Source organism: Dermacentor silvarum, chromosome 1 (genome assembly GCF_013339745.2).
Source record: "Dermacentor silvarum isolate Dsil-2018 chromosome 1, BIME_Dsil_1.4, whole genome shotgun sequence".
NCBI classification, from domain to species: Eukaryota; Metazoa; Arthropoda; class Arachnida; order Ixodida; family Ixodidae; genus Dermacentor; species Dermacentor silvarum.
The window spans coordinates 64,308,643-64,328,507 of NC_051154.1; the positions used below are offsets into that span (position 1 = coordinate 64,308,643).

General features: G+C 46.3%; 1 protein-coding gene across 1 annotated transcript in view; it reads right to left on the bottom strand.

Moving 5' to 3' along the window:
* LOC119443576 (hemicentin-2-like) overlaps positions 1–19,865 on the bottom strand; it is a 404,290-nt gene that overhangs the window by 50,272 nt on the left and 334,153 nt on the right. Inside the window, exon 6 of the mRNA XM_049663006.1 lies at positions 7,210–7,503. Within this exon, the coding sequence (XP_049518963.1) occupies positions 7,210–7,503 (294 nt within the window). The remainder of the gene's footprint in view (positions 1–7,209; positions 7,504–19,865) is intronic.

Genomic DNA, 19,865 nt, shown 5'->3' on the forward strand with positions numbered 1-19,865 from the left:
TACCGTGCGCTGCTGTCGCATGGTTACAGTAAGATACACAGGACTAGCCGACGTCTAGTGATTAGGTGAACGTCTTGAAATCGCCACTAAGCAACAATCTACCACCACATTGTTCGTACGATCGCTGACTCGCCTTCAAAGGCAGCTTTTTCCGCTATGATGTGGCAGTGTGTACGGGTAAGTCCATAAGCGTCTTACGTTAATAGGAAGGGTCCCTGGTGCGCCTGCAAGTATTGTATGGGATTCAGTGAACAATAGATTGAGTATATTGAGGACACCAAGCCCTTGCCTCGATCACGCTGACTAAAGTAGGTCATACTTACTTCAGGCCTTTCCTCTTTCCACACGTTAAAATTTTTTTCGTTTGCTTTTCTTTCCTTCTGTTGTTTCGGATGTCTTGCTCAGTTTGTTTGTCCTACGCTATTTCCTAAAAATGGCATAGCGGCAATTAGCCGCTCTGTCATACCTTCTCCGCATTCTCCAACCCATCTTCGCCCTTTTTTTTTTCTCTCTTCAGAGCGTCTCCCGGGGCGACCGCCGCCACCATGGTTCTATCCTCGCCTTATTATTTTTGTTTTTGTTGTTCTTGTTGCTTGTTTCTTTTTTGTACACCCTTATCTCCTCCAACTTTTTACCGAGAGGTAGCCTCTGTTTTGTTCCTTGGTGTCGGGCCAATTTTGTCTCCGTCCTGTCATTTGCTGCTCTATTTTGTTGTTGTGAAAGCTTTAGCAGCCCAACCGTCTCGTCACCTTCAGGTTTCTATTAGTTTAGGTTGTCTCGTTTCCTTATCACGTCTACTCCTTTTGCCCTTTTATTTGTCGTGCGGCCATTATCGTTCCGGTAGGTTGTTTGTGTCACGCCATGTCGCAGGTGTTACAGATTTGACATGGCTTGTTATTTTCCGTACGTCTTCTATGCTTTCGTTTACCTCACTTATGCATTTTTATTCCTCTGTGCCACGCTGTATTTTGCCGCATGCAATAACAAACAAATCCTTCGGCTACCAGTGAGCACTCGTGTTGTCCTCAAGCCACGCGCTCTTCAGTTTTGGGAAGTTTGTTCGACATGCCCGACCAATGATCTGCTTCCGTTCATACGTCTGCAGACATCAAAATTATTAGTCAAAATAGACCCTGGGGCGGAATTTTGAAGTTCTCTTTACCATTGGACGATCTCCTTCGATAATATATGTCCAGCATTTGGATTGGATATGTCCAGCATCTGGATTACCAGGTGGCTCCCGGCCACCTGGTAAAATGGCAGCATGGTGTAATGCGAAGAGCATACATCAAGATAGTTGGCAGGACACCAGGAACATTTAAATATAACGGACGCAAGCAGCTAGTGTTTGCGCATACGCCAAAATGAACCAAAAGATAGCGTTGGCGGCAACGCGCACTTGGAGTACCCGAACTTTGCTTGGGTTCTTCTGTAGAATGTACGGATAGCGTCTTTTGGGCCGCTGTCTTTGAATATCCCCATCGAAACTGATCGTTATGTATGCGTATTTGACTTTGTTTGGGCGCCATTGAGTCTACGTCACAGTACGCATTTCGTGTGATGTTTTGCTTTTGATCGGTGATTGTTTTCAGCGTAATCTCCTTCGAGTAAGACCACGCTTGCTGTACTGGACCTTTCATGAGCGGTATTCCTCACTTGATAGGGGTATCATAATTAAATTGCAGGCGCACTTTTAATACTGCATCCATGTATTGCAATGACAGACATCATTTTTCCTTCTTCGTATAGTTCGTCGTGTCGAGCGGCCGATTCCGGCAATAAAGGCGATGCAGCGGTGGAGGAAGCGCTAAAAGAAGGGAAAAAAAAAACGAGACGAATCCTTATAAAATGCTGCCACTGTAGTACCTTCGATCTCTAATCGACGAGAAGGCCGCAAACTGCTCTGGAATTTACGATAACGCATGCAGAAATAGTCGACGGGCTCGAGTAATCTTATTTGATTTGACGACCGCCGACAGTTAATTCTAGCCGATCTCGTTAACTGTTGCTTTGCCTTCTGTGAAATTTTTTTTTTTCATAATAAGCTGTTTTTCCTAACATTTTGTCGCCATACCGCCTGCCTACGCCCGTCACTTCCAGGACACGCGGCGAGAGTCCCAGTCTTTATGCGTGTGGCCGAAAATCAGTTTTATGATGTTGTAGCTTTTGAACAGCAACCACATGAAATGTGTTTCGGCTGCGCGTTCAGCACGAGATTTCCTTCTAGGCACTAATTAGACGAACTGACGCTGCGACAAATATATGCACTACCCACATTCAATGTCGCTGCTGCGGATCAGCTCCTTCGGGTGTTGTGTTCCAAGACGTCGCATCTGTGTAGGCGTTGCGCGACGCACCATATGTGAACATATCCGGGCGAGCTACACTGAGAGAGAGAAATTGCTCGTTCGCGCGGGCGACCCGCCCGAGTGAAAATGAGGCTGGCGGTGTGAAGGTCGTTTTAGTCCGTACTTATTATACTAAGCAAGCAGTGAACATCAAAGTTACTGCATCGAATGGGCGGTGGTAGTTATACCGCAAGAAGAGAAAAAGAAGCGATGATGACCAATAATAGCCAATTACTTCGAACGAAATCGGAATTATAGAAATTTCTAAAAGGCAAAGATAAGAAATGCTAGAGCAGCGCGGTAAACCAGGAAGTTTAATATACGATTCCAAAGATAATACGCTTGATGCGCGAAGATAGGGCGTCTGCATGTCTCACTGCGACACCAGTATTTATGGCCTTTATGAAAATATACATAGAAAAATACGGTATTCCCTTTACAAGATCTGTACTTAACGTATCGCCGCCAATGGTAATCTTCGTTGTTGCAGCCGTAATTAAATATGGAAGAAGTTTGTTGATTTAACTCTGTTTTTGTTACGCGGATAACTTTACACTTTAATATTGTTCTAGTGACCCGCACGTTAAGCGCTACTTATGGATTCGGTCTTGAATTCACTGGTACCTGGTGCTAAAAGTATAGGCTACAAGCGAACTCGTTTTGAAATATGGTGCACAGGTCGTTAGATATGTGCATTATGACCAGAAACACAAAAGCCGCCCCCGTCGTATCCGCTGTACAGCAACAACCGAGTCTCTCGAGTCTTCACCATCAAGGCGCTGCAAAAGTGCCTTCGCTCTTTGGAGTGAAATGTCGACTGCGGAAGAGTGGCTTCTTCCTTTTTAAATTGGTGAGCTCGCGAACACACTAGCGCAAGGGGGTCACATACGGGTCCAAAGCGCCATCAGCACAAATTCGACGTCCCAGATGTAAGCAAGACAAGGAAAAAAAAAAGAAAAAAAAAGAAAGGGAAGAAAAGAAAGAAGCCGAGTAAAACAAGAAAAGGGTCGCTTTTCGCCTGCCCGTTTCTTTCAGAAATTACAGCCAGGAAGGAAAGGAAAAAAATAAAAGTGACGGTAAAGGGGGCACTTTTGGGTCGGGCCTGATCAAGTTGGCGAGATCAAGACCGGACAAGCGGGGGGCCGACCCGCGCGCATTCTCTCAAACGAGGGGCAATTCCACCGGTCAGTCATCGAGCTGTGCGCCAAGTTGTGGGCGCACGGGATCCGCCAGCAGGCGGCGCACAACGACTCCTGCAGGATCCGCGGCCGGGGTGCAATTTGCGCAGCGCAGGACCGCGGCCAGAGGAGAAAGCGGCAGAAGAGGCTCGCCCTCGGCCGCCAGCAGAGTCAAGGAAAACAGGAATCTGGCCCCTAAGCCAGCGCACACGGTCAGCGCGGAGAATCCGCGCGCTGTGGCCTCCCGCGACGCTCACGCGCGCACGACTCGAACCTATTTGTGTTGTCCGGCGCAAACAAATCCAAACGGCCGTCGGGGTGGGCCAACTCGCTAAAGTTCTCTGACCGAGAGCAGAGCAAATACCTCCCGCCCCGAATGGTGCGGGGAGGGGGAGTTGGGGGGCGGCGGTAGATCCGAGAGCATTACTGCGTTCTCGAGGAGAAAGCGCTTGATGGAGGCAGTTCATTCGGCGGGACGTCACACGTGTACGCTACCCGGGACGGAATTGCCGGTCTTCCCATTGTCGCTGGTGGTGCGGCCGCCGCTCACCGGTGAGCGGCGGCGGCCTTCCTTTGTTTCATCGGCCTCGCTTTCCGATCTTCGCGGGAGGACGAAAAAAAAAAAAAAAAAAAAAGGCGCGCGCACACGCACTCAAAGAAAGATGTAAGCGACTGCATGGCGCTGGCAGTGAAGAGGCCGCCCAGCACTGCCTTGGGGATAATCAACTTTCGGGCCAAAACGTCGCAGAGCAAGGGTATATATCCGCCGATATTGCTCTCCAGAGGCTCAGCCTGATGTCCCTGGGTAATGACATTAGAAGCTTAATTATTGTCAATTCAGACGCACGTGTACATTTTGTGCGTTCGTGACCAGAACTGCGTCGAACCTGTCAGTATGCACATTTATTCTTCGACTCGTTATATAGCGTCATAGAGGAATAAAAAAAAAAAAAATACCACGAGCTTGCTACCATTTGCTAGAAGCCTTCTTTGTGTAGGAGGTCTTTCCAAATTGGAGTAATGTGCTCATCTTGCAAAATGGAAAAAAATAAAATAAAAAAGAAAGACAGCAATATATGTATGTGTAAGCGTTACCCATGTTGAGTGTCTTTTAACGCCTTGGGGACCTGTAGTTAACGGTTCGATGAACGGCACGGAAGAGCCTGTGGGGAAGTTCTGCAGACAGTCGTTCTTTAGGAAGGACCACAAAGCAGTATTGTTTCTATCCATATGGGGAAAAGTAAGAAAAGTCAGACGCGCGGAAAAATAAGAAAAGAAACCACCTGAAACAATTTCTTTTCTTTTTTCGTAAAGATACAACTTCCTTGTTTCCGTTCTGTTCTTTTTACAACGTTAAAAGGACTGATACATCCTGCCAAGCGCACTCTGGTACGTTGGACAAGTAGCTTATCAAAACAATGAAATAAATTCTCAAGCAGTTTAATAGGGCACATAGGTTAAAAGCCATAAATATTTGTTTTCGATTTTACAGTCACAGTCCTGGCAGTACTGCAGATCTCGCAAGCATGAAATGCTTGCAGAAAACGTAAAACAGATATGTCGTTCATTTAAACGTGAAATAAAATTGGATGGGCTGTGGAAATAAAATTTCTGCCCATCTCTTGCAGACTCTCCCTGACCTCGTCTCAAGTTAGGGCAACAGCAACAGACGTCTTTATAAGGAATACCTTCACTCGGTTTAGAATAAAGTAGCAAGGTTCAGTGGATGTATAAGCACTGACACTCTAATAGCTCTGGATGTGCGGGCCCGAACCTTTAGTATACAGTGAAGCACATCTGAAAACGCGGGAGACAAAGTCAGACATTGGAGAAAAACATTTCCTACAGCTTCCTTCCTGGATTTTTATAGTCGGAACAGGCTGTCTCAAATTAAACAACTCGCAGAAAACCCTTTTTCCCAGACGATAAACGCTAAAGCAGTTTTGACGCATAGTACAAAGTACTAAGCACCTAAACGCGTATTTAAATATTTACGGACGTTCGCCTTCCGCCTTATAACTACACTAACGTGTAGTTAGAAGCGCCAACATGTTCATGCCCTTTAACTGGCTGACTGACGACGCAAAACATAAAAGGGAAAAAAAAAAAAGAAATACCACAGGCGAGCAGATGTGAAACCATTTCAAATCCCGAAAATTTCATCCCCTTATAAATGGCGACGTCTCGCGCAGCTAAGTAAAGCTGCCTTCCAATTTGAGCGGGCATAATTAGCATTGCTGCTAATTAAGCGGTACTGGCCAGGTGGCGCGCTGCAACGGGGTGTTACGCTCTTATACTGAAAGTCAGATGATGCTACCAAGAAACCTATGGCGCAAACCGCCATCGCTGCGTCGTAAACATTATCCTGCACCCAAAGAAAATTTTCACCAGCAACGAGCGAGCTTTAACTTCTGCGCGCGTTAACTTCTGCACACGTCACGCCGAGGCCAACCGATAGCCCGGGAGTGGCTGTGCTTGCCTCGCTGAACCATTCGGTGGGACAAAGAGCAGGCGCTTCTCTTCACTAAGCTCAGTCTGCTGCAACACGGTAATTATAGGTAATAACTTTACCTTCCACAGCCTGTTTCTGCAGTCGCCTTTTTTGTTTACTCTAACTGGTTCTTTAGTACTTCTTTGGCAATTAGTATAAACACCGTAATCAACTTCCTGTGTCTGAGCTAAAAAAACAAGAAAAAAAAACACCAGGGTGTTACTAAAACGTAAAGATGTTTCTGGATAATTCGCCTAATTAGAAAATAGTGGAGGTGCTCGAGCAGAGAGTCAGAGTTGATAAACTAGTCTTGGTTCGGGAGGATGCTATACCTGTTTCACGCGCTGAACGTTGCTCCCCTCCTTCATGATGAACCGACGTGTCAAGCTACTACATCTCCGTACGTTCGACAAATATCGCCGCCAGCCATGATGTATAGGTATCTGCGGACGGTGTGGGCCAGTAACTCGCCTGTATTTACTCGCATTCCCTATGGAATTGATGGGAGACGTCGAGAGATCTCACAGGGAAAAAAAAAGAGGCTAGAATAAAAGAATGCGATAATGGACACACGAGTGCATAATAGGAATTATAATCATCCGAAGCACCTGTTCCAGCAAACCATGAGAAAAATCGTTCTTGCCATTTGTTAAAAAGGCATTGGTGGTGTATATTTAAGGCGCAACAAAGATGTGTATATATATATATATATATATATATATATATATACATACATACATACATATCACACTTCCAGCCTTATCCTTTAACATTGAATACCAATTGTAGAAGATGACCGGCTAAATAAACTAACAAATCGTCATCTGTCAAAAGTCCGCCCGGGTAGGGCGCCATGCCTGATTTCAGGAACCGTGAAATGACGGTTCCTGCAATCAGCTTGGCAGTGAAATTCGCATACAGATTAAAAAAATACAAACCGGAGTAGTAGGTGTAAATCGTACGTATTCTATCCGTGAAAAAAAAAAAAACTGACTTTATGTTATAAATTATTCATTTTTTGTTAAAGCTTACAGCAAGATTCATGGGTGGGATTCACGCCCATTTTTTTGCCCAAAGTATTTAACCAAAGCTGCTCCATGTAGAGCCCCTAATCTAATCTAATCTAAGCTATATAAAGGCTAACTGTGAAGGAACCTGCCGCTTTGAAAGCGCCCGGATGAAGGAGACTTACGCTGGACGCGTAGGCTGAACCAGGCGCTCTCGGCGACGCCCTCCGAGTTGCCGGCGAAGCACGAGTAGTTGCCGGAGTCGTGGCGGCCGAGCTTCTGGATGGCCAGGAAGTTGTCGTTGACCACGAGCTCCTGGGGTCCAGCCGACGGCACGAGCACGCTGCCGTCGCGCCGCCAGCCCACGTCGCTCACCGGCGGGTTGGCGCGAGCCTTGCACTCGAGGAACACGTCCGAACCCTCGACCAAGCTCGAGTTGCGGTACGGCGGCCCCAGCTCCACGCTGAGGATGGGCTTGTCTGCGAACGTATGGACGCACATTGCCTTCCCTCTCGCAGCCCATTAAAAAAAATCATGATAACGAACTGAAAGAAGGTCGTCTTAGCGATTTTAACATTAAGGGAGAAAAATGTATGAGGACAGGTGAATTCGACATGATGGCTCGAATAGGAGCCGCACCGCGAGTATGCTGCAACGAACGCGGAGTGTCGCAGTTATTTCGGGGTAAGCTATGTCACTATACCAGCACTGTTGTTGAAGATCTTGCTGTTGCGCGATGTGCTTATCGAGAAAATTGTGCCACATTGCCGTGACTAGGGCTTTTATTAGTGTTTTCAGTTGTAATATTTAAAATGTTAGGTATACCTTTCTCGGTGATTATCCGAAGAAAATGTCGGCTTTTTATTCCTTCCTTTTTTTCTTCTTTTACGATCATAATTTTTGAATGAAAGCTTATTGAGGATTGTGTTTGCTCGGTGATCTTTTTTGCCCAAAACCCTCCGCTTCTTTTGCATAATAGTTGCATTCACGCTTACTTTGGTTAATTTCTGTAGAAGGAAATAGGTTTGGGCATGTTGGTAATTCATCGTTATACAGAATACATAGCGCAAAGTACAAGTACAAACTACAGCCCATCTGAATCTGCAAATGGAAAGAACCGACAGTGAGGAACTTGTGTCGGTATATATATATATATATATATATATATATATATATATATATATATATATATATGCTCACGATCCGCAATAAAGCCTTCGTTGAAAGTCAGCGCTTGTCCTGTCTCGACCTTGCCTTTGTACTTACTGCACTATGTATTCTGTGTAACGATGAATTTCTATAGGCTGTCCTGCTAAGTTCTATGGCCTTTGTTTGCATTATTTACCTGTGCACAAGCTTTTCGCTAGTAAGTGCTGTTTTCCATGAGCTGGTCGCATTCGATATTAATAATGTCAAACCTCCCTATCGGTTAGCATCTGCTCTTACGAACATATCTAGCGTAATAGCTTTTTACGAATGCGGGCCCGGAATCCTTGCGTCGAGTCATTAGACGTTGATGCGATAATAGTTACTCAGAGAGGGCGCTACCACGGTGTTAATAAAGACACAAATCAGGAGCGCTGTTTTATTGAAATGCACATACATGCATATTTCAGCACTGAAAGTGAGCCCTAGGCCAAAAAAAAAAAAAAAGCACTGTCGTCGTGTACAAAATAATAAAAATTAAAAATTGCGATAAAAAAGTATTACATAAATTGCAGGTAATATTCCTCGTAAAAAATTAAGGGGAACTATACCTTCCTGTGCAAGGAATCGTGCCTGTAAGAACGCGAAAAACAAGAAAAAAAAAACAAGAATAAAAAAGTGTCAGTTTCACCCGAAAGGCGAAGGAAGCATCAATTGCGATAGCAAATTAGTAGAGAGCTATACGGAGTAAGGATAGTAGTTTTATCAGCTGTAGAAACTTGGACATGCAGCAGCACCAGCAACGCGCAGAACTGTTGTCGACGCCGTCGGCGTTTTGCCCGCGTTCGCACCGAACGCGCGCGGCGTTGGAGACTTGCCGGTGCCTCTGGCGGCGGCTCGGAGGTTTTCGACGAGATCAGAACGGGACACTCGTCGGGCAGTGTCGGAAGTCTTTAAAACCTTCTCGCATCGCAACGTTTTTATATAAATACGCATTTGGTGCCGCAGCTAAACGTCGCCTCCAATCCCTCTTTGCCGTCCCGCCACGGCCTTTCGCGCGACGGAAGAAGTCGCGTTGGCTCTCCGCCGTGCGTTCGCTCCCCGTGAAAGCGCGCGTCCCTCGCGCGCTTTCACTCGCACATACAGCATAGGCGCGCGGCGGCGATTTCATCGCCGTTGGACTTCATATGGAACCTCCAGGCGACGACGACGACAACGCCGACGGCAGAAATTCGCTTGGTGTGTCCATGTAATTGCTGTCGCAATAAAAACAAATCTTTAAAGCTTAACCAGCACGGTGAAAACAGTGATGCAAGAAACGCATGCAAGACGAGCGCTATATGAAAAAAAAAAACGGTCTTTCAAGCATCCCGAAAAAAGGAGGACGCATAAACGCACAGACAGGTTGGTCGCTGTATCCACATAGGCATTTGCATTTCAAACATTTCTTGCACCGCTGTTTGTAGCCGCTCTGATTAGGCTTAGCCATGTCGCGTTAACTACTCCAATTCGAAGTTCTTTGTGAAGGTACAAGCAAAATAAATAAATAAATGAGTACTGCCTTTTTCAACGCTAGAAAGGTTTTATCAGTCTGTAAGTATCATACCGCATAACAAAAGTATCGAAGTCGTGTATATGATAGTAACAGGAATACAATATCAGGTGCAAATTTGGGGCCACAAGAAGGAACAACATTCATCTGCCTATAATACGCCCAAACATTACTCGATTTTATGGCACATAAAAGCGCAGTGGCATCGCAGCAACGCAGTCGGTGCGCACTATTGTTCCCACTGGCATACGCCATCGTTCAGCGTTCAGTTCGAGAGATTAAAGCGGAGCTTGACCTCAAGCTAAAGGCTTTTTGTCAAATCTATCGGGCACCTGTCTAGGCCTGCTTGCCGGCTTTTACTTACCGAGAAGGAGAGAAAAAAAAACAAAAAACAAAACGTGTACACTTCCAGCATATTTGCTATACCCGAATATAATAAAATAAATATATTTTTAAAAATCCTGATATTGCATGTGACACTAAATTGAATTCAACGCACAGATGAACATTCTCGATGTCTTGCACACAAATCCGAAGAACGCTGCGCTCGCAAAGGCAAGGTTCTTTCGCTCCAATGTCTCGGAACACATCAGGTGCATCGAACGCGAGGAATCTGCAGCGGAGGAATCCACCGGCGTGCTTAATTTTGTTCACGCTTGTGGTTTTGCTTTTCCACGGTGATGCTATAACGAAGCAATTTATGTTCATTAAGCCGCAGTGGACATGTCGGCAGGCAGAGGCGACACATTTAATTACGCATTCATTGGGTCCCAGGCAAGATTTCTCGGAAACCGATCCCGAGCTCCCGAGAACAATAATAGAAGCGGCGAAAACCCATCGGTCTTGCGACTGCTCTTTCGGCCTTCGTTCGCCTGTCCGGGGTCCAATAGCGGGGACCTCTTATTGATTTCGGTCTGCTCAGCAATGGTCGGTAAGCTAAGCACTCGCACAAGGGTCGGGGTGCGCAATGAGGGGAAAGAAAGCACAAGTGTTGGGGACTACACACTGACGAAAGGGAGGCGTACAATATAATACAGGAGTAATATTATCCGGAATGTATTCCGCAAACAATCTCCCTGCTGAACCATACCATCGGGACCTTGTACTTTTGTTCTCTTTGAGCGTCAAGGCAGTGCTGAATTCCGTAATTACGAAACGTTCTTCTCTTTCTCTCTTTCTCCGTAGCTGTGCGTACCTTTCTCTTGTGTAAGAAGTCTCTATTGACTTCGAAAACGAGCTCATTTCTAATTGAGTTTAGCGAAATAAAGGCTTATTGAGGCCGGTCTCTCTCTTTTTTGCTTGCCTCGTTTTCTAAACGAGAGGCGTGCTTTGTGTGCGCACTGTCTAGGTGAGTAACGTAAGCCGGCCACTACGGTCATAGTATGCAGCCAGAGGGGGAGAAGCACGAAAGTAACCAGGCTGGAAAAGTAACGAAAATAAGGAACGCAGGCGCTGAAATCAGGCTATAGCGTACGGCGCGGGGACTAACAATGCAACGCGGGGGTCTTTGAAACTGCTGCCAGCCGGAGCGACAGCGGAGCTTCGAGGCAGCCCATAAGAAGTACAAAGCGCGAATTTATCTTCCTTCGTCCGGCAGGGTGAAAAAAAGCAGGTCGGCCGGGAGGGGAACAATTCGCCGGATCCGGTGGCCGCGCGCCAGCGAGCCCCCTTTCAATCTCCTCGCCGTCAAGCTTCGCGCGTAACACAATTAAAGCGACGTGCAGCGTCCTGGCTGCTTCTAATCACAGCTCTATTGATTGAAAATCACCTAGTTGGGCAACCCAGCGCCGACGGCTTGCTTCGACATACGGGCCGAGCGCGGCCGGAGCGACTCCGGAGGAGGCCGGCCCCGCGGACGCCGCTCGCATCTGCTGCCCGGCCTCCCTGGTTTCGAGAAAGGTGCACCAGGGAATTGGCCAGGCGCGGGTGTTACCCGGATGACATTGGAGACAGAAAACTAGCGGAATGCGTGCGGGGTCTGTATGTAGGTGCGTGTAGGCAACCCCAGCAGAATCATCGGTGACGCGGTTTCTCCCGAGTCGGAGCCGAGGCTGCAGGGCGTGGTCCCGCACGTTTGCGGATGGTTGTTCATTACGGTTCGCGACGATAACCTCTGGAGGGGACGGCAAACTTGATATCTGTCATTTCTTTGATTTATGTTTACTGGAACGAAGAATAGGATCTAAGGAAGGAGAGAATCAGCGCCTTTCTTTGGGAAACTTCCTTTTGAGAAGAGTAATAGGCTAACACAGGAGTGCCTGGCAATGATCTTATTTACCTTTCATGAGTTTTATCTACACTGGGTTAACGTAATCCAGATACTTTGTCATGCTGCACATTGGAGTTCAACACATGTCCGCGTGAACGGGCTTTTTGAAGAGAAAGGTACATAATATAACCGAAACTTTTATAACATATCTAAATTGCATTGCTATATTCGTGTGTGCAATTATCACTCAAAGCAAAGATGCGTCTTACTACGACCATAAGGCTGCAGGCACTTTTTTAGGAAGCAGTCGATGGTGCTTTTTGATACTGACACTGCAATAACGGCTTTCGTTAAGTAACGAAGTGCAATTGTTACTGCACTGATGCCAAAGTAATCTATCGACTGATTAATTTTCTTTTGGATTGTAAGTTTATTAATACGGTGGTGCGTGCTAGCGCAGCTCGATTACAATATAAAGAAATGTTTCACGCAACTTGAGCTACGCATTTGTAAAAACCTGAACTACCTAGACGAAAGGCGCGGAAAGTATTTTTTTTTCCAAAACTTGACAGTCACAAGAGGTGAGAAACATTTTGTTTTCAAAATCGAATTTAATACGAACAAAAATGCAACAGAAAGAAATCGAAGGTAAATATAAAGCGAAAGTTTCGAAGGTACTTTCAGCACTGTGCGAATGTTTCCTGTGAGTAAATATGAAGTTTTGTTTCAACACTGCTGCCAAGACAGCGCATGTTAAATAGAATATGCGCTGCATTGTCTAATATACGCTGTCATACGGTACATTCACCGCATTAATGTCAAGAATGCTACCCGATGGTGCACAGAAGCTTCATGCACGCATCCGTGTGCGCCAATAAAATGATGAACATCGCATGTCCTTCCCAGAAATTACTAAAAGCTGGTATCCTTGAGAATATCGGCGAGACAACTGCATAGAGTTGGCACATTGAATTATACGTTGCCAGAGGTCACTTGACGTAGCCACTTTGCTAAGGGCGAGCCTGGCGTTGCAAGTATTCGAACACTGTGCGAACCAGTAAAAGAAGGGCTACACTCTGGCGTTGCAGGCACCGGAACACGATGCACGGCAGTGAAGAGGCCGATTTCCTTGCGTGTGCAGCCCGATTACTCGCATGATGAACAGATAAATGCTGAGGTTTTACGTGCTTAACCCACGGTCTGATTATGAGGCCCACCGTAGCGGGGGGTGTCCGGAATAATTTTGATCACCTGGGGTTCTTTAACGTGCGCCTAATACACGGTACTCGGGCGTTTTCGCATTTTGACTCATCGAAATGCGGCTGCCGCGGTCGGAATTTGATCCCGAGATCTCGAGCTTAGCGCCACAAGGCCATAACCACTAAGCCATCGCGGCGGTTGTGCGATAAATAAACCTGAAATACTTGTCAGATGGAATGTCAGTCTCATGACATCGAGCAGTCTTTACACGTCGCAAAATGGTGTCAACACGTTGTAAATAACACAAAGACGTCATTATGTGCTTGTGCGGACGCATTATCGAAGGAAAGGCTTGACATGCTATTATGCCTCTTTTGCTCCCGAAAGCAAAATCTCGGAGCTTCTTAGAGAAGGAAAAGTATTACGCAAAATAACGTAGTAACAAAAGTATTACACAAAGCAACGAAGGCTTCACAGTAAAGTTTCAGTGAATTTCCTATGCAAGAGCCGATGCTATTGCATACGCAGCGCTCATTAAGTCAAGGCTCCAAAGAGTAATCAAGTTAAAATAACCTGACATTCGTAATCACTTCGGTTCCCTTTGGGTTCTACCACATATGCCTTGCGTAACGAAGAGATTTAGTCGAGAGGAAGCCTCACTCCTATATCGAATAAGGACATGATCTGCTCGTACACCAGTGTGGTTATTTAAGACGGGGCGTGGAATTGAAAAGCGAGTTGCTTGGCTCACTGACATTTTCGAAGCAAATCGTCATATATTCTTCAAAAATGAACAAGGATAAGTGCTGGGCTAATTTCGTACGTGATGAAGTAAGGCTAAAACCAGAGAGAAAGACGCATACACAAGATAAAAGGAGTACACAGGACTAAAGCTGGAGGTAACGCTGAAAAAGGACAAATTCCTTGTTGAAAAATAAGAAAAAGATAATATCTGCGAATATCTACTAAAAGTAAAATGCGGTAAATCAGGAGCTTAATTACAATCTAAGATCGTCATCTTATTGTGTCAAATCGACCTAGCACTACTATCATCGGCTTACAAAATGAATGAGACGGTTACATCATTATGGTTTTATTTGATTGCAAGAAAAAGTGGAGGGGGGGGGGCGAGGAAGACGTAAAAGAGGGTGATTTCTCGAAGTTTTTATACCAATTATACCTTAACAAACCGGTTTGTTTGCATGTATAACCATGACGAAACCAAAATATATATATTGCCCATGTGACATAAAAGCTGCTTCAGCGAGGTAATTTATCGGTGTTCGCAATTGTCGTTCACCGCTTGTCTCAAGTGTTCAACTGCTTCTAACACCACCTTCGTGTTGCGCATCCCTGGAGACTTTCTCGACATTCAAGAGTAATCGAACCCCAGGTATCTGTATTGTACGTAATATATATATATATATATATATATATATATATATATATATATATATATATTGTAACAGCCCCGTAAACTGCGGCGACGAGGATTGTGTAAGCACCTACTGCAGAAGTCCAAGAAAAAGGAAAAAAAAAATAAACGCAGTTGAGAATGTGCGTTGTCACATTACTGGCGGCATGCGGTGAGAGAGCGTTGTATTGGCACATTGACTTTTCCCCTCAGATGGCAAACGGGGGTGAGCTGAGAGGAGAGCTTCGAAAGCAGTGGCACGGCGAGTGCCGCTCCTACCCGCGGCGCTTGCGAAGTGAGTTTGAAACATCCCCCGGAATTCCCGAGGTAGCGGGGTCGCACCTGGCGGTCGACTAGAGCTGGCGAACGGTCCGGTCACGAGCCAATGGGTCGGCAGGCGTGAGCCATCGATCGGGCGCGGTGGCTGTGGACTTTTGAGCAGACGTGGCCACCCTCCCCAGCTAAGCAGAACGTGAGCCCGGGGTCGAAGCTGTCCTCCCGCGCGGTCCAATGGGGCGTGAAAGATAGAGGACCGGCGCGCTGGCCCGACCTCAACAATGTGCGGACTCGGCGTGGCGGCCGGCCGCGTTTCATGAGCGCGACGCGCAATCAAGGCGGCCAGGAGTCTGCGATTGAATTCACGCACGCCCGCTCGTCGTCGTCGGTGCGACCGAAGCTCCGGCTAAACTGGCTACGCAGGAGCAAAGGAAACTGAACGGGCGACAACACGCTCGCGCACATATACGCACACACACACACACAAAAAAAAAAAAAAGAGGAGAGGGAGGCGAAGGAGGAATCGGCCACTCGCCTTAAACGACGCTGACAGAGATTAATCTTCGCGAAGCGGGAGGCCGCTGCGACATTGGCGCTCTTTTCTCCTTCCGTCTCGGTGAAAAACGATTTAGCGTCGTTAGAGAAGCGCGGCCCGGTGTATCAAAGGAGAACTGCTGCTCTCCCCGGCTGCTGTGAGCGAGGGAGCCTCTTGAGCAGGCTGCGCGGAATCTTCTTCAGGCCGCAGTGAACTGCTGTAGCTCGCTCTGCGGAGATAGCAGCGCCCCTTTCTTTCTGAGACCCAGGTAAGATAGCCCCCAGGGCCGCCGGAGACTCCTCGGGAGACGCGGCCGTCGGCTCCGAGCCGACTCCGCTAACAAGCCAGCCTCCTACGACGACGTGGACGGGCGGCTGCCTGGCAAGCCAGGTGCACCAACCCGCTCCTGACTTCCGGGCTTTCTTCCGAAATTGCACCGCGCCTCGCTCACAGTTTTGGTGACATATGATAAGAGGAGGAACTCGAAACAACGTCAACCATTTAACTTGAAAAACAATGAGTGATGTGAGGCTAGTGCAAGCTTTCCTTCTGATGAAATACATTTTTAGAACCTTGCTATTTTTCGTACTGATTGTGAACCGAGAAGTTTAATCTAGCGTTGGCACTGCTTAAGCATACGGGTCAGTTGGAATTAAATAATCAGAACCACTTGTAAAAAAAAAAAAAAAAAGCAAGCCAGTTTCACAAGCTTCGATGACTAACATTATGTCGTATGCTCTGTAAGGGTAAAAAAAAGTCATTTTCTTGCACAATATAGTCAACTAAGTGAGTGTGCAGAAGAACACTCGCACTACGAGTGTAACAAATCCTAAGTAGGTAAAACTTGGCCTCCAAATGTTCATTTTTACAATGGAAGCCTGGAAATGTAACGGTGTTGAGGTTCTCATCGACTTTTTCATGGAAGCCTTCAGACTGTGAGGTAGGCAGCCACTGAAAAAAAAAAAGCCTTTGCTGAAAGCATCAATCAAATATGTGAATAATGTCTAAATTTGGTCTTCAAATAAAGAGAATAATATTGCCCTTGTCTCCTTGAGCTTCACCACAAATTATGCCTAAGCGCGTAAGGCGTACGTTTGTGTACGTTGGTACACAAACTAGTAGTTAATGGCGACTTCACAGCAATGGCCGAATGGTTTTAAAAAAGAAAAGAAAATAAGCAGCTTTTAGCGGTTCCCCTGGCGTTGAACTCATTACTCTCAGCAGCAGGCTGTGACAGCTGACACCGCGATCTTCTGAATAACATCTTTACGATGCACACAAAGTCGTCCTTGTTCAGTATTGACTGTTGTGGTCATTGAAATATATGCACAGCTGTGACCACATTCAGAGCCTCTGCGGAGCTCTATATCTTGCCCAGATTGCCAAGCATTCATGTTGCGTGACAGTGCAGAGAACAGCACGTGTGGCTTCCATGGAGATGCATGTTGCCGCAGGGAAAGAGTTCGAATCCCGTTGGTGGTAGTGGACAAAGTTTTAGTTTAAGCACGCAAGCGCTCATTTGGCTGCCTGCCGCGTGTTATGCCGACGCTCTTATATAACACTTAATGTTTATAAGACCGTTGATATAGTGCGCGCTAATAGCAGGTAAACTGGAAACTAGCCTTGTAAAGCGTCCTTTGTCTCTAAGGCTCATATACTCAATTAGAAAGCTAATTTGCCCATTTCGCCCACATTTATTTATTATTGCGATAGCAATTATATGGACACTTCAACCGGATTTCTGCCGTCGCCGTCGCCGTCGCCGTGAGGTTCCGTATAGATAAAATCTTCACCGCGCGCCGTATGCCCGAGCGCAAGCGTGCTGGGACGCACTCAATCCCCCACGCGCAAGCAACGAAGCGGGAAGCCAGCGCCGGAGGGAGCGGGGGGGGGGGGGGGGGGGGCACTTCTACTGTGCCAACAACCGCGCTCGTCGCTCGGCCGCACGGTCTCTTATCTCTCCCGCGCGCAAGCAAGGAAGCGGGAAGCCAGCGCCGGAGGAAGCGGGGGGGGGGGGGGGGGGCGCACTTTTCTTCTGCCAACAACCGCGCTCGTCGCTCGCCGCACCGTCTCTTATCTCCACACGGCTCTGACCTTCATGAGCCGTGCATTCGCGGCTCAGTTCCTGTTGAAGCGATAGACCGCCCGTACCTTCGCCCGCAGCGGCGTATGCTTGCTGCCAGCGTTTTGACAGTCGTTGTCTGCAGTCATTCAGTGTGATCTCTTCATGTTTGTTTGTGCGCGCTCACACCAAGCTTGTTCATTCAGTTAGTAATAGTCGGGTCACATTTTCCAACGCACGCTACACATGTAATGCTGCCCGGATCGGCAGTGCAGCGCTACAGGTGTGTCCCTTCGCACGCGCGCTGCCCACGGGAAGCGCTTCTCATCAACACCACCGTTTCACACGCGCCTTCTCGTGGTCATCGAGTCTCTCTTCATGTCGGTCTACTTACGCCGCAGCACACCTGCTTACTTAATCAGCTCATGTTTACTACAATTCATACTGTTACCAAAGCCGCTCACCTTACTTCGTATGACATTGCTGTGTTGCTATCGCATTCATTGCTTCGCCCTTAGGGCGAAACTGTGACATTTTTTACTTTTACTGCGACATCAAGCAACAGTACTGCAAACTACCCCTGTAAAGCGTGCTTTGTCTGTAAGACTCATGTGCACAATGTGAAACAAATTTGCTCATTTCGCCCGCATTTTTTTTTTTTTTATCGCTGCACCAAATAACATAGTTCTGCAGACTAGCCCTGTAAAGTGTATTTTTTCTGTCAGGCTTATGTGGGCTGGGGAAAAAAAGAAAAAAAATCACCAGCCCTTTCCTTGTCGAAAAAATGGGGGTAAGCGAAGCTTGTCCTGTGTGTATCTGACCTTTGTGGTGATTTTTTCTTTCTTTCTCTCTTTCTTTCTCTTTTTCTCTTTCGTTCTCTCTCTGTCTCTCTTTCTCCCTCTTTCTTTTTTGTCCCTGGTATGTGCCATTGAGCTTGGGCACTTTCTGCACTATCACCAGGATGGGCCCGCTTTTCAGCGGGACACCACCACCACCACCGCCGCCGACACTTGTGAGCCTATAAAGCTTCGCTTAAGAGAAGTAAAGGTACAGTTTTGTCCATAACACGAAGCTGTGACTCGATAGCTAGTGAAATATAATTCGCCGTGAACAGAAGTGTGGCAGTGATATTCGTTCGTTGAAGTTGCCTCTCGAGGCTGTGAAGTGAAATGACTCAGCTTTTTCTTTCTCCTCTTACGCATCCGGACTTAATAAATGATCTCTACTAAAACAACCCTTTAGCTCTTACTTACTTTAGACTAAACTTACTTTAGGATCGCCTCCGCAATTGGGAAAGTGACATGCTAGAACACGAAGATGGCGCGGACGCCATCTGCAGCTGTATCCAGTAGACAGTAGACAACGTTGCTGCAAACTAGTACTGTAAAGCGTATTTTGTCTGTTAGGCTTACTTGCTCAAAGAAAAAGGCAACTTGCCCATCTTGCGCACATTCGATTTTACTGCGACAGCAAAACAAAAATTCGCTAATTAACTTCCTAAGTCAATACGTTAAAGCACATATTGCAATTTACGAAATTTAGCCGGTGAGATTGCAAGACGTTTCCAATTGAAATGAATTTCTAGGATGACACCAGCTTCGAGGTATTCATTTCCGAAGTGTGGGACGAAATACACGGGCATTCCAGTTACGTTTGTGCTTCAATGCATAGAAGAGTATTTTGTTAGAAAAGTAAGTGGAACGACAGTGCAGTTTTACGGCGAGTTTGATGGCGCATATCTCCAAACTAGTGTCATTCTGAAATTCATTCCGAATGAATACGCCTTGCAAACTCGCTGGTTACATTTCTTAAATTGCAATATGTCCGGCAAAGTAATTAATTAAGAAGTGAATCAGTGAAGTTTTGTTAATTAGTTAAATATGTTTTTCGATTTTTTGTCCATATAATGCCCGCTTCTCTGAATAATCCAGCTCAACGACTAGAATTATGTTATCTGCAACAGGTGATCTTCAAATATTCCGTAAAACTTTATAATGATCACCACGTAATAGCGTTTACTTACTCCTTTGTTGGCCTATCGTAGGTGTATCATTGAAGTGGTTGTTTAATTTTTATGTCATAATATTTATGGTTTATTTCTTTTACCAATATTTGATTCCTGGAATCTATGCATTACTGCATGCTTATATAATGATTTATGTATGCATATACGGTGTAACGACTGAGGACCTTAGCCGAGAAAGTGTAAGAGTAGGCTTGCAGAAAACAAAGTTCATGTTCAGTAGCTAGCTGGCAAGAAAACAAGAATTCATAATTGGCAGAGAGCCTTTAGAATCTGTGCAAGGCACGTTTATCTAGGTCAGTTACTGAAAAGGGACCCTGAGCATGAGAAGGGATCTTACAGAATAATAAAATTGGGTTGGAGTGCATATGGCAGGCATTGCCAAATCCTGACTGGGAGCTTGCCACTATCATTGAAAAAGTGT